General features: G+C 41.7%; 1 protein-coding gene across 4 annotated transcripts in view; it reads left to right on the forward strand.

The window, feature by feature from the left end:
* The window catches only part of STXBP5L (syntaxin binding protein 5L), a 182,396-nt gene extending 172,967 nt beyond the window's left edge, over nucleotides 1-9,429 (forward strand). For all 4 annotated transcript variants that reach the window (XM_053302765.1, XM_053302766.1, XM_053302768.1 and 1 more), the window contains 2 exons: nucleotides 7,010-7,230; nucleotides 8,780-9,429. In XM_053302765.1, coding sequence (XP_053158740.1) covers nucleotides 7,010-7,230; nucleotides 8,780-8,821 — 263 coding nt within the window. In that variant the 3' untranslated portion in view covers nucleotides 8,822-9,429. The remainder of the gene's footprint in view (nucleotides 1-7,009; nucleotides 7,231-8,779) is intronic.
* Nucleotides 9,430-12,616: the final 3,187 nt, after the last annotated feature.

Consider the following 12,616-nt stretch of genomic DNA (forward strand, 5'->3'; position numbering starts at 1 on the left):
GATCTTCACAATTACATAAAATACATTAAAAGGAACACGAGACAAAGGAAAACAATGTTAAACAAGAGGTTGATTTTTGAAAGGAATTTATTTTCCAAAGAAATGAAATTGCTCTTTATAGCATCATTGGTTAAACAGGCAACCTTTTTGAGGCACTGCCCCCTCCACCAATAGTGCCCCTGAATATTAGGAACAAAATGTAAATTAAACAATTCTGTTATGAACATCACTAGTTGAATTCTCCACCAGAGTTATTCTGTGTGTGATACAAGTTTTATTGGGGGCATTGAAGTAAGAAGGAATGGGAAATTGTCTTCTCTGCAGGGGGAGATCCAAAACTGAGCAAAAGTCTGGAATAAACACAGGCTACCACTAAGAGAAGCCATGCTTGAATTTGTGGCTTAAATCATAATTTCCCCATAGGGTTCAATGGGAAACTCAAAAATATTAAGAACTCCCAAATGGCTGGGCAGAAAGCTCTGAAAATCCACATGGTGTTCCTACGTGATTGTTTATTAGTTTATTATTATATTTGTACACCATACCAACTTTCCATTTCTGGGCGGTTTACAGCAACTTAAAAAAATAAACACAGAAATTAAAACTATAAAACGATTTAAAACCACAGGTCTAGTTAAAAAGCTTGGGTGAATAAGTGTCTCTTTAGAGACTTTTTAAAAAGTTGCCAAGTGGGGACGGGGCTCTTATTTCAGCAGGGAGCACATTCCAGAGTCTTGGGGTGGCAAAAGAGAAGGCTCGTCCCTGTGTAACCACCATATGAACTGGTGGCAACTGCAGACAAACCTTTCCAGATGATCTCAATGGGTGATGGGACTCATAGTAAAGACAATGTACTCTTAAATACCTTGGGCTTAAAGCTGTTTAGACTTTATAGTTTATAACCAGCACCTTGTATTTTGCCCAGAAACATATTGGTAGCCAATGTAGTTCTTTTAATATAGGAGTAATATGATCTCTTTGAGATGAGAGGGAGACCAACCTGACTGCCGCATTTGAATCTGTACCAACTGCAGTTTCTGGACTATGTAAAAAGGCAGCCCCACAGAGAGCACATTGCAGTAGTCAAGTATGGAGGTTACTAACATCTGCGTTACTGTTTTGAGGTCATTTATCTCAAGAAACTGACGCAGTTGATATAAAGCACCTCTGGCCACCACCTCAACCTGGGACACCAGGGAGAAGTTTGGTTCCAGAAACACTCCCAGACGGCGTACCTGTTCCTTCTGGGGAAGTGTGGCCCCATCCAGATCCAGCAGATCATAATTGTCTCCTGAGTTCTGACCCCGCACAATAAGTACCTACATCTTATTTGGATTCAGTCTCACTTTGTTATCCCTCATCCAGCCGATCACTGCCTCCAGGCAGGCATTTAGGGAGGTTAGGCCTTCTGCTAATGATGTTGACATTATAGCATTAATTCCTGCTCAAGGAAGTCAGTCCACCTGTTAATTTTTAATTAATTATAGATTTTAAAAAAACAAACACCTTAAGACATTCATTAAAAATCAATAGGTGCACTGATGTCCTTGAACATCTACAGATTTAATGCTACTATCATGTGTTACTTCCATATTAATTTCAAGAACTGTATGCCCCACCATTCTGGAGTTATAACATCTGGTGCAAAAATTTGAGTACTCCTTTTATTTCAAGACAAGGAACAGCTTCCTCCAAATGAGGCTTGAAAGATGTACAGACTGAGGGATTAAACTCTAAAACATTTTGTAACTTCCTGCCTTGAGACAAAGCAGTTATGACACTTTTAAACAGTTTTAGAAACTTAAAAAATCAAAAATCAATGAGTGAACCAATATCTGAACAATGAGTATAATTAGATTTTCTCCCACAGTGTAGGAGGGTATCCTTTAGAGCGAGTTGTGCTGCCCTGCTGCTCCCATAGACAGGACTGCATGCCAATCAAAGTGAGGTCCCATAATGCACCATGAAGTGGCACCTCCCAGTTCCAGACCAGTATTACTCCTGAAAACAGGTCTTTGGAAGAGCTCCTCTATTGTGCTAATTTCCCCCTCTATTTTCTTCTTTTGGTTCATCTTCAAAAAACCCAAAACCTTATCTCGCTTTCTCTCTGCCTTTCTCTCCACCTCCTCTTATCTCCTCCTCTTCTGCAATCATGGTACACGTTGATCAATCAGATCAGGCTGCCTCCTTATCTGAAGACCCTTCGCTCCTCTTGGGCAGGAAAAGAAGATGAGACTGCATGTGCGAGTTTTCTCCTCCCTACACATGGCATCGGAACATCCCAGGAAGAGGAAGCATGCACCAAGTTGGCCCACTGGCCTCGGCCCCACCTTGGATTGCAGACACAGCTCAAGTATGGAGTGCAGGCCCAGGCCAAATCTCAGCTGCATCTCGGTTGCCGGGCTGCTAGGGACAGCAGGAGGACTGAAACTTTTCTGGGGCTGTGCAGTTGGCTCAGCCACAGGCTTTATGTGGTTGCACCACCAAAAGAGACAGCATCAACCCAGGCACCTTCTCACCTCAGCCTTCTTCAGGGGCCAAGGGAGTATCAGAGGCGGAGTTTGTGGAAGGCCCACAGGAGGCCATGGACCACCCACTCGAGGAGGACTTACCCTATGACAGCCTGCTGGGGGAGGATCAACTGGCTAGCACCATTCCCTTCCACGAGATTGTGAATAATGGCAACTGTCCTGCAGGTCCCTCCTGCTGTCCCTGGCTCCACAGGACCCCATTCTTTCCTTACCTGCCCCTAAGGATTGTTCACCAGCCCCAGCCCCACCTTCTCTCCTTCTGGTTCTCTCTGCCTCGATAAGGGTTGTAATAGCTGCAGAGATTTAAAAGAAATTTAGTGGGGCTAAAGGCCTCCCCCAGGGCAAATTACAATTGAAAACCCAACAGTGGCCCCAGCAGAGACTCATTTAGACCCGAGCTGCCAACTAGAAGGTGCTCCATTTTGAGGCGGGAAAATTCACAGTCCTCCATTTTGTCCACCCCCACTCACCAACCTATTCCAGTCTGTGAGCAAGGCCATTTTCAGTCAAGGCCTGTATCCAGACACCACAGGCAGAGGGCCAGAGCCCCTGGAAACAGATCTTCTGATAGTTCCTGCTAAGGTTCACCAGACCCAAGGCGTGTAATTTGGTATACAGGGTCTAGACATTCTAGATGTTACTCAGCATTATATTCAGTTAGACTCGGATGGACTGAGTAATGGAGGGTTACCATGTTCTGATGCAAACAGACAACACTGCCATCAAAGCACACATCAACAGAAAGGGAGGGATCTACTCCTGGTCCTTGATGAAAGTGACAGATCTGCTGTTCACCTGTGCAGAAACTCACCTAGCTTCCATCAAAGCAGAGCACCTAAGTGGGGTACAGAACAGACTGGAAATGTCACCTCTGCGCATTCAAAGAGATAGCCCAACAATTCGGTCTCAATCTTGGACCTATTCGCCACAACGAGCAACAACCAGACACCCAGGTTTTACTCCAGATTATACTGACAACAAGCAGAATGCATGGATGCCTCGTCAGCCCCTTGGCTTTAGGGTCTTGTATATGCCTTTCCTCTGTTTGCTCTGATTTCCAGGGTAATTCAGAAATTCAGGCAGGAAGAAGCAGACCTCATCCTGATAACTCATTTTTGGCCCTGAAGGGCCTGGTTCTTAGACCCAGCAGACCTCACTGTTAGACCTCCCTTAACAATTCCAAACCATCAAGATCCACTCATACAAGGCTCACTTCATCATGCAGATCCCTGGTGGCTTCAGCATCACTCATGGAAACTGAGCAGCAGAGCTCAGTAGCTCAATAGCAAGAGGCTATTCTTTGGCCATCCACTGGCTGCCAGACAGCCATCCATGACAAGAATCTATTAAATACACGGTCTTACACAAATACATTTGTGTAAGGCTCGGCATAGTGATCCTCTGCAGGCAAGGATCCCACAAATAACAGCCTTTCTGCAGTCAGGACAAGGGTCTCAAACCCAATAAGCTTAGGATGCAGGCATGAGCACTTCCATTAGTCCTTTCTTCACCTTCAAAAGATTCTGTAGCATCTCATCCACATCTGAAGAGGTTTCTGTGCGGTGCAGTGAACATCTCTCCACTGTCCATACATAGATTCCTTTCTTGGAATCTAAATAAGTTTCTGAACTCTCTCACTAAACACCCCTTCAGACATTTAAAATAAGTTCGTCTACAATTAATTTCCTACAAAGTGCTATTCTTGGTTGCCATAATCTTGGCTCGCTGGGTCTATGAACTAGGAGCATTGTCGGTTTGGAAAGAACTATGTCTTTTTCAACTTGATTTAGTGGTTCTGAGGACTGACGCTACCTTTTGTCCTAAAGTTAACATTCTTTCCATAGGAATCAGGATATCATCCTTCCCTCCTTCTGTCTATTGCCGAAACAATCTCAAGGATCTTACACAAGCTGGATGTGAGAAGAACCTTAAAAATCTATCTCAGACGTACTCAAGAATTCCGTCAATTGGACTCTTTTTTTGTTTCTTTTAATTCTCTATTGGCACTGAGGCTTCAAACGCTATACTTTGTGCTGCATAAAAGCATGCAGTATTGTAGCCTGTGAAGCCCTGTCTCTGCATCGTCCTGGAAGAATCAAAGCTCATTCAATCAGAAGCGTTTCAACCTCTATGTATCAATCCGTAAAATATGTATCATATCATCCCATATATATCAATCAGCACAAATAGCCTTTGGATGCACTGTTCTACAGCAAGTGGTCACTCCAGAAAACCTTTTCTTTCCTGCCCTTCTTGCTTCCTATCTCACCACTCTGGTGTGTCCCACTATAAAGGGTACCCTCCTACACTGAGAGAGAGAGGAACATTGGTTGACTTAGCATGAAATGTTCCTTCTCCTCCATGTATGGAAGGTATCTGACCCACCTGTGGTTTATGGGTGAGGTTCCTGTACTGAATTGTAATTGGGCACATAAGGGAACCCCTTCTTGTTCCTATGTTTTTACTTCCTATGCTGTATATAGTTATGGCTTTGTTACCTGAAGTTTTTTCTGCATCAGTGTTCATTGCTATATCTGTTAAGAGTCTTTTTATTCTCTTGGGAGTTCCTTCGTACACTGAACAGTACTGGAACAGGGAGGTGCCTCCTTCTAGTGTATCATGGGACCTCACTTTGATTGACACGCACACAGTCCTGTCTATGGGAGCAGCTGGACAACACAACCTGCTCTAGAGGATACCCTTCATACACTGAGGAGAGAGAACCCTTCACAGTAAGTCTACCATTGTTCATTTTGTTATGAGGTGGTTGTTTTCTTAAACTGATGGAAAATCATGCATGTCAAGCCAAGCCATTTCCTGATAATAAAACACGTTTCAATAGTATTGTTTCTCATTCTGTAAGAAAGAGACCAAATGGTGGCTTTCTTTAGCAATAAAGCTAAATATATAAAATAAATAAAGCAATAAAGCATCACGAACACCACTGTTCCTTACTTTGCGTCATTCCTTACCTTGTGCCACACTTTTTGTTTGGTTTACTTTTCTTAAACTTGGCGGAATCTATGGGTTTTTTTTAGCATTTCCAGATGTTTCCCCAAACGAAGGCAGTCTTATTGTCAGTTTGTAGTTTCCTCAGGGGCAGAGGAAACATTGGGCAAATGGGTTCAAAGAATCTGGGCCGCCGCCACCCCTCAGGGGCCATGCCTCATGGCTCCCAGATATGCCCCCCGCATCAGCCCCGTTTTGGAGCAAAAATCATGCCGCTGCACCTGCCATGACTGTGGCTGGTGTCTATCTCATGTTTCTTTTTAGATTGTGAGCCCTTTGGGGACAGGGATCCATCTTATTTATTTATTATTTCTCTGTGTAAATCGTCCTGAGTCATTTTTGGATGGGTGATATAGAAATCGAATGAATGAATGAATAAATAAAATACCAGTACTATTCTGGAAGTTCTAACTTTCTGCCCAGCCATTCAGGAGTTATTCACCTTTTTGTTTCCCATCAATCCCCTATGGGGAAATTATCTTATGGGGCCCATATTCAATTCTTGAAGCTCCCTTTTGAAGCTTGTTATGTCACTGCTTCTCTGTCATTGGTCACAAGATAATCTGACAAATGTACTTTAATAGCACCACAGGGAGAATGTGTTAACATAAACAGAGAAATTTGAGCCAAGCTACAAAATTCTGAAGGCTCACCAACCTGAAGGCAAAGAGAACTGGAGGAATTAGCATGTGTGCACGCGCATACATACACACAGAGTGAAGGAGGAGCTGCTGGTTGCCTTTCTCCATCCATTGTTTATCTCGTCTTCTCTCTCTCTCTCCTTAGCAACTCATTCTCTTCCTATTAGTAGGGCAGCCTTCAGAATACTCAGTGGGCAGAGCTCTCCCATGATGGTGCTGTTCTCATGTAACATGTAGACAACCTGTTAGATGCAATGTGAAACTATCCTCTCATAACCTTTCTCAAAGCATTTCAGTAAGTCAGATATAGAATATGAAACTATATTTTGCCTCAGTTGAATAGAAGCTGGATGAGAGTAGAAACCTGTCCCCATTTTACTACTCAGTACGTGAGTAGCTGACACAGAACATTATGAGATCGTAGGAAGCACAAAGAATTAGTTTCTCCTGGAGAAGAGGAGACTAAGAGGAAAAATGATCACTATCTTCAAATATCTGAAGGGCTATCACATAGGAGGAGGAATGGACTTTGTTTTTGTTGCTCCTAATGGCAGGGCTAGAACCAATGTTTGGAAATTTCAAGAAAACAGAGTTAGGCTAGACATCGGGCAGAATGTCCTACCTGTACAAGGTGTCTAATAGTAAAATTGAAAAGAAGCTCTTGTGTAGTACTACATTCTAACAGAAACTTTGGTGGTCACCTGTTAGGGGTGCTGCAGCAGTTTCCTGTGCTGAGCAGGTAGTTGGACTAAGAAGACTTCCAATAAGACCTCCGTTCAACTCAATTATGTGAAAATACTCTGATTCTTTCCTGTGTTCCATTTCTAGTTGGTGAAGCTATGGCAGGAAAAGCATCTCGAAGCCTTGCTCAACATATCCCTGGGTCAGGTGGAGTCGAGGGTGTGAAAGGAGCTGCAGGATCTGCTATTGGGGAATTGGCTCGTGCACGAATTGCCCTTGATGAGAGGGGACAGAAACTGGGAGAGCTAGATGAAAGGACAGCAAGAATGATGTCGAGTGCAGAGGCTTTTTCCAAACATGCACATGAGGTGGGAATGAGGCTTTTCTTTCAACTGTGTTTTGCCTAGAAATTGAGAGCTATGTATTCGTCTCCCTTTGTGTTTGCAGTCTGTCCACTGGATGCTTCAAGAGCTACTTCAGTTCAAAATATGAATGTCATATTTTGAAATGAAACAAATTAAAACTAGTATTTGAAGTGGGACCCTATTTTTTGAAAAAGTACCTCAAAGCATTCTTCTATTTGTTATATTATTACAATGGTGATGTCTTATCATTATGAAAAGTTTCAAGAGGTTTACATAGGAAAAGGAATGCAAAGATGATTCCCTGTCCCCAAAGGGATCACAATCAGAAAAGAAATACAAGGGAGACCATGGCAATAGCCACTGGTGAGATGCAATGCTGGATTGAACAGGAACAGTTGCTACTCCCCTGCTTAACATGTTAAAGTCAAGGGGGAGAAAGATAGCAGAGAAGAGTGCTTAGCTATAGTGGCCCATATGAACAGAGAACGTCAGTTCATGAATATGTACCCTCCATTGTACTCATACGTCCACTAAACCCATGTGACCCACCACTCTTCTTGAAGCTTCCTGCCCATAAACGCCGCAGTGGGATCCAGTGATGAAAGAGTGCCACTGGGCACTTTATACACAAAATGTCTTGCAAATTATTTGTGATCCTTTGGAGCATTCAGTTTTAATCAGCATTTATGGGGTCAATGTATTGCTTACATCTGTAAGAGTTCCCCTCAGAGTGTCTAAGAGGACACAGGGTTTTATTGACAGGTTAGGTCAAGTCAGTGAGGTGGATACATTTATGTAGACCTGTCACTCAAACAAGGTACGAGATAACCTTTCTAGTAAGAATTTAGAAGTGAGAGGAATAAACCCTCACACAAGATGCCAATGAAGGATTTAAATCCCTAAAATGTAACTGGACAATACCGGTCATTAGTTAAAGAGTGTCCTAAAATAACCTATCAAAAGACAGATTGAGCATACAATACTCCAGTCAGCCGAGGAAGAGAGATTGGCATAAAAGGACCAGAGCAGACCCAAAGAGAAAATTGTCTTTGGTTCCAGAGCAACTTCAGCATAAGAGGCCAGTATAACACCTTTCAAGAACTAGCTGACAAATATGGCTGCTGTCACCAATAATCATTTCTAATCTGTAGAGGTTTCTTACATCTTTGATTTTAATATATGCAGTTTAGTTACTCATAGGGCATGCAAAAACATGCGTATGAGCAGGGGATTCAGCCAGGTTTTAAAAAAAATAGGAAGCAGTAACACAGGAATGGACACAGCTGTGCTGGTGGCTCACTGTGGTACATTCAGTTTAGACAAGGCCCCCACCCCAAAGGTTGTCTTTTACCAAAGTATTTTTAGCAGAGTGGTTGCTGCAACTCCCACAGTTGCTTTTATGCTAGCCAGACACATATTGGAACTTACTTTGAGAAGTTCTAATGCTGCTAATTAAGTTAATCTTCAAAAATGTCACAAACTAACAACAAAATATTTATTTTGTTTTAGAATATTTGTTCTACTTGAGTAATTTTATTTTCTACCCCTGCAGGTGATGCTGAAATACAAGGACAAAAAGTGGTATCAGTTTTAGATTTTTAACCATGAAGTTACATTTTAATGTACTGAGAACACAAATCAAAGGAATGGACCTTATTTTCAAAAATCAGCCACTGGACAGAAGCAGCCTTCTTCTTGGAAACCTTTCCCTCTTTTACCATATCAGACTATTAAGAGAGAGAGAAGTTTTGAGACATGGATGTGTGTTGAGTCTTTGCAGTCAGATCTCATTAAGCGAGTATTTCCCCAGACCATCATCTTTAACAGATAATATTTCAACAATTTCAGGTATGAACTGAAAGGGAGACTGTTGCTGATTGAAAACATCCTTTACAAAGTAGATTGTTAATGCATTTAAACTGAATAAAACTTTGCATGAGTAACTGACTTCTTATACAACAAAGACAAAAACAAAGCATGAGGGAAAGGGATTTATTTCTAAGTTCCACAATTAAATAATAAAACAGCAAAATCTTTGGTTTAAAAAACAAAACAAGAAGTTGATACATTGGAAGCATGTTGCTCTCCACAGAAGATAATAAGCTGCATTTCTCTTATTTGACATCACTTTTCTGTGGCCAGTCTTAGTTTAAAAACACTCATACATTTCATTAGTAGAAAAATAAAGTAACATTAAACTTCTGCGGCCAAATTATGGTGCTTTATTTATGCGATGTCTCCTGAGCTAGACAGTCAAAGATTAAGAAGGCATCATGCAGCTATAAGAATAGATAGCGTGAAGTTTCAGCTTATACGGTGGCTGTGGGAATCACAGCAGGAGTGTAGAAATACACGCTTCTTTCCTTTCCAATATTACCTGTGGAAAACATAGCTGGTAATCAGGTTAAGAAACAAATGCCACTCAATGCTACCATTCTCACAGTCTTGCAAGAAAAAGGGCCTTGCAGTGCTCTAGCCCAATGAAATAATGACTAGATCAGAAGACCAGTTATTAGTCCAGACATGGGAGACTGGCCTCTTAAGAGAGAATGCCCTTTTGACACTCATTGTTAATGAGTTGCAACAACAGGTTGCAACAACATGTCAATTGTGTAGCCAATGTTATAGCGTTATAGTATGTTATAGCAATTTCATGGAAAGCAAACCAGAAGATAAATACACTTCTTTCTTGGTAGAAATCTACCCTCTACCTTTGGTAGCTGATGATCATGACAGTGGCTGACACCCAGACTAACAATGGGTTGGTGAAAGTGTGTTTTCCATTACACAAAGGGGTGGGGAAGGGGCAGTTTTCAATGATCCCCCCTTTCCACTGTAGACACCTGTGCCTCTTGAATGATGTCTCCGAGGAGGTATATTTTTAGGAAAGAGGAGACAGAGAGGTGACTGGAAGGTGGTGGGTCACCAAAAATCACGCCCGCTCCACTTGCGTGATAGAAAATGCTTTTTGGCCAGAGTGGTGTTAGTCTGGATGTCAGCCAATATGCTTGGTGCCTCTGACTTACTAACTTCTACTCTCTCACATAGCTTTCCTTTTTAATACTGAGACAAAGTAAACCTATTCAGATAGATTTGTAAAATAAAGCTGAGAGTGCTTGATCCAGAAACAACTGTGGCTGACTCACTCCCTCACACAAGAGTACTTAGATGCAGATATGCATACACCTCTTATTCTGTCCTCCCAGATAAGCTGATAGTCCACACTCCTTCACCATTGTGCCTACTTCTGCCTGAGCACATGTGGAATCTGATCTGGAGATGCACTCTGCCAATCTACATGGCATTCCTTTTCTTAACCATATGCTGTTTGTTAATTAGCATTCCAAATGAATTTCTGCAGATGAAAAGTAGAGCTGTGGGTCTGCTTGCTATATGTCATGATCCTCTCTCTGTGTATTCACACACATGGAAGTGCTCCTGCACAGCTGATCTTTCAGGAAACTTCCAAAGCTCCACATGAGATCTTCAAACATGCAGTGCATCTGTTTGAAAAGTACAGTTGGAGTATCACCTCCTTAGTTCCTTTTCAACCGCCATGCAAACAGATTCAAAGGAAATTGTGCTCCTCGGAGAGCTTTGTATCTGAATGAGAGAGAGAAGTGAGAGAGATGTTTGCTGTGTATGTGCTTGTGTTTTGGGGTGTATTTCATTTGATTTTCATGGACTCTAAAAGAAGTTTTAAGAAATGTGTTTCTTAAATGTGGAGCTAAGCTCCCTTCCCCCAGTAGGCACTAAGTTTCTCTGATCTGCCTCGGGGAGTACCATGAAGTGCAAACATGTCACATTTGTTTGAGTTTCTCTAAACAGACTCACAAGGGTCAAGAACTCATCTTGAGAGTGGCATTTTCCAATTTAGCACTTCATGCAGATATAATTGGACAGCTGCACACTTAATATCAGTATCCATGTTGGGACTGACACAGGCTTTGATGTCTACTACAATAGTGATGCTGAAACCTACTGCTAAGCTTCCACAACAAATATTGAAACGCTCCTCTGGGCAGTTGTCCTCATCAAGAGCTCAGAGAAATGTGGCTCAAGACGTGTTTTAGATAAGTCCTCCTTGTCATCAAGGCAAGAAAAAACATCTTCAGAAAAGTTCAGAAGTGATCTCATGAGCAAAAAAGAAGCAACTGTCATCTGACACATCAAGGCAGATATCTTCTACATTGAAAGCAGGCATCATCCCATCAACATTTGAAAAGCTGTGACCATCTCAACAGCAAAGGATCTGTCACCTCCATCAACATCAAGGAAAGATTTGCCAACCTCATCGACATCAGGATAAGATCGACAAACAGCTTCAATGTCAATAGAATCACACTGTGGTCACTATGCATAGATTGACATGGAAAGAAACAGAGACTTGTTTTAGAACAGTGGAAGATGATGATATGGTGGTATCTCAAACATCATCATTCTCTCCTTAGCAAATATTAGAAGATTCTCAATCCACTAGAGATGCTTGAAAACCAAAGGTGATAGATTGTAACAATCAAGGTCATTATGTACCTAGATATGAAGATGGACGTCCCTCTCCATTTTCATCTGCTCTGTGGAGTATTCTGGCAGGATACAAGTGTGGATTCACACACCATTCTCATGATCACCATTATGGAGTTCTGTTTTTGTCACATCAAGGTTGTGAATTGATGGTTATCATCCCTGTCCTATGGGATATCCCTATCCTTCTGGACCCCATAGGATAAAACACACAGTGTTATGGAACATCATTGATAACAGGAATTGATGCAAAGAATGAAAGCCTATGCCACCATAACATACATATACAAGAACAAACGACAGAGGTTATATACAACTGCAAGAAGTACCCCCAGTAACTTTATCAACATCAAATAAAGTATCTTCCTGTAACATTGGTATTGAGCTATAACAGCGAGCTATTCTACTTAAGCATCCATATCAACAAGGACTCTGAAGGTTTTTGCACCAATGTATATCATGGGGGTGGAAAATAAAAGTATGGATCAGATTTCAGCATCAACAGCTAGGTTGATACTTGCCATTACAATGCAAGCTTCCAGGGTTTGTTTCTGCAACATCTACCCTGATGTTATCATTTCGCTGGCTGTTTCACTATCAACCTTGGCATCAGTAGAAGGAAAATTCAGTTCACCTAATGAAGACAACAAAGGATAAACAGGAAATGGCATCAGAGTTATATGAGTCAGAGGAGGAGGGTTTAGGGGTAACAGACAACCCTCTCTGAATGAATCAACACAAACAAACAAAACAAAACAAAACAAAACAGGCTACAATTCCTTCAGAGGAATTTAAAAATTACAACATGCAAAAGTCTTGAGTTTAATCATAATCATTGTCACCAGTGGACGACCCTGTTTTCAAC

The sequence above is a fragment of the Hemicordylus capensis genome, chromosome 2, assembly GCF_027244095.1.
Source record: "Hemicordylus capensis ecotype Gifberg chromosome 2, rHemCap1.1.pri, whole genome shotgun sequence".
NCBI classification, from domain to species: Eukaryota; Metazoa; Chordata; class Lepidosauria; order Squamata; family Cordylidae; genus Hemicordylus; species Hemicordylus capensis.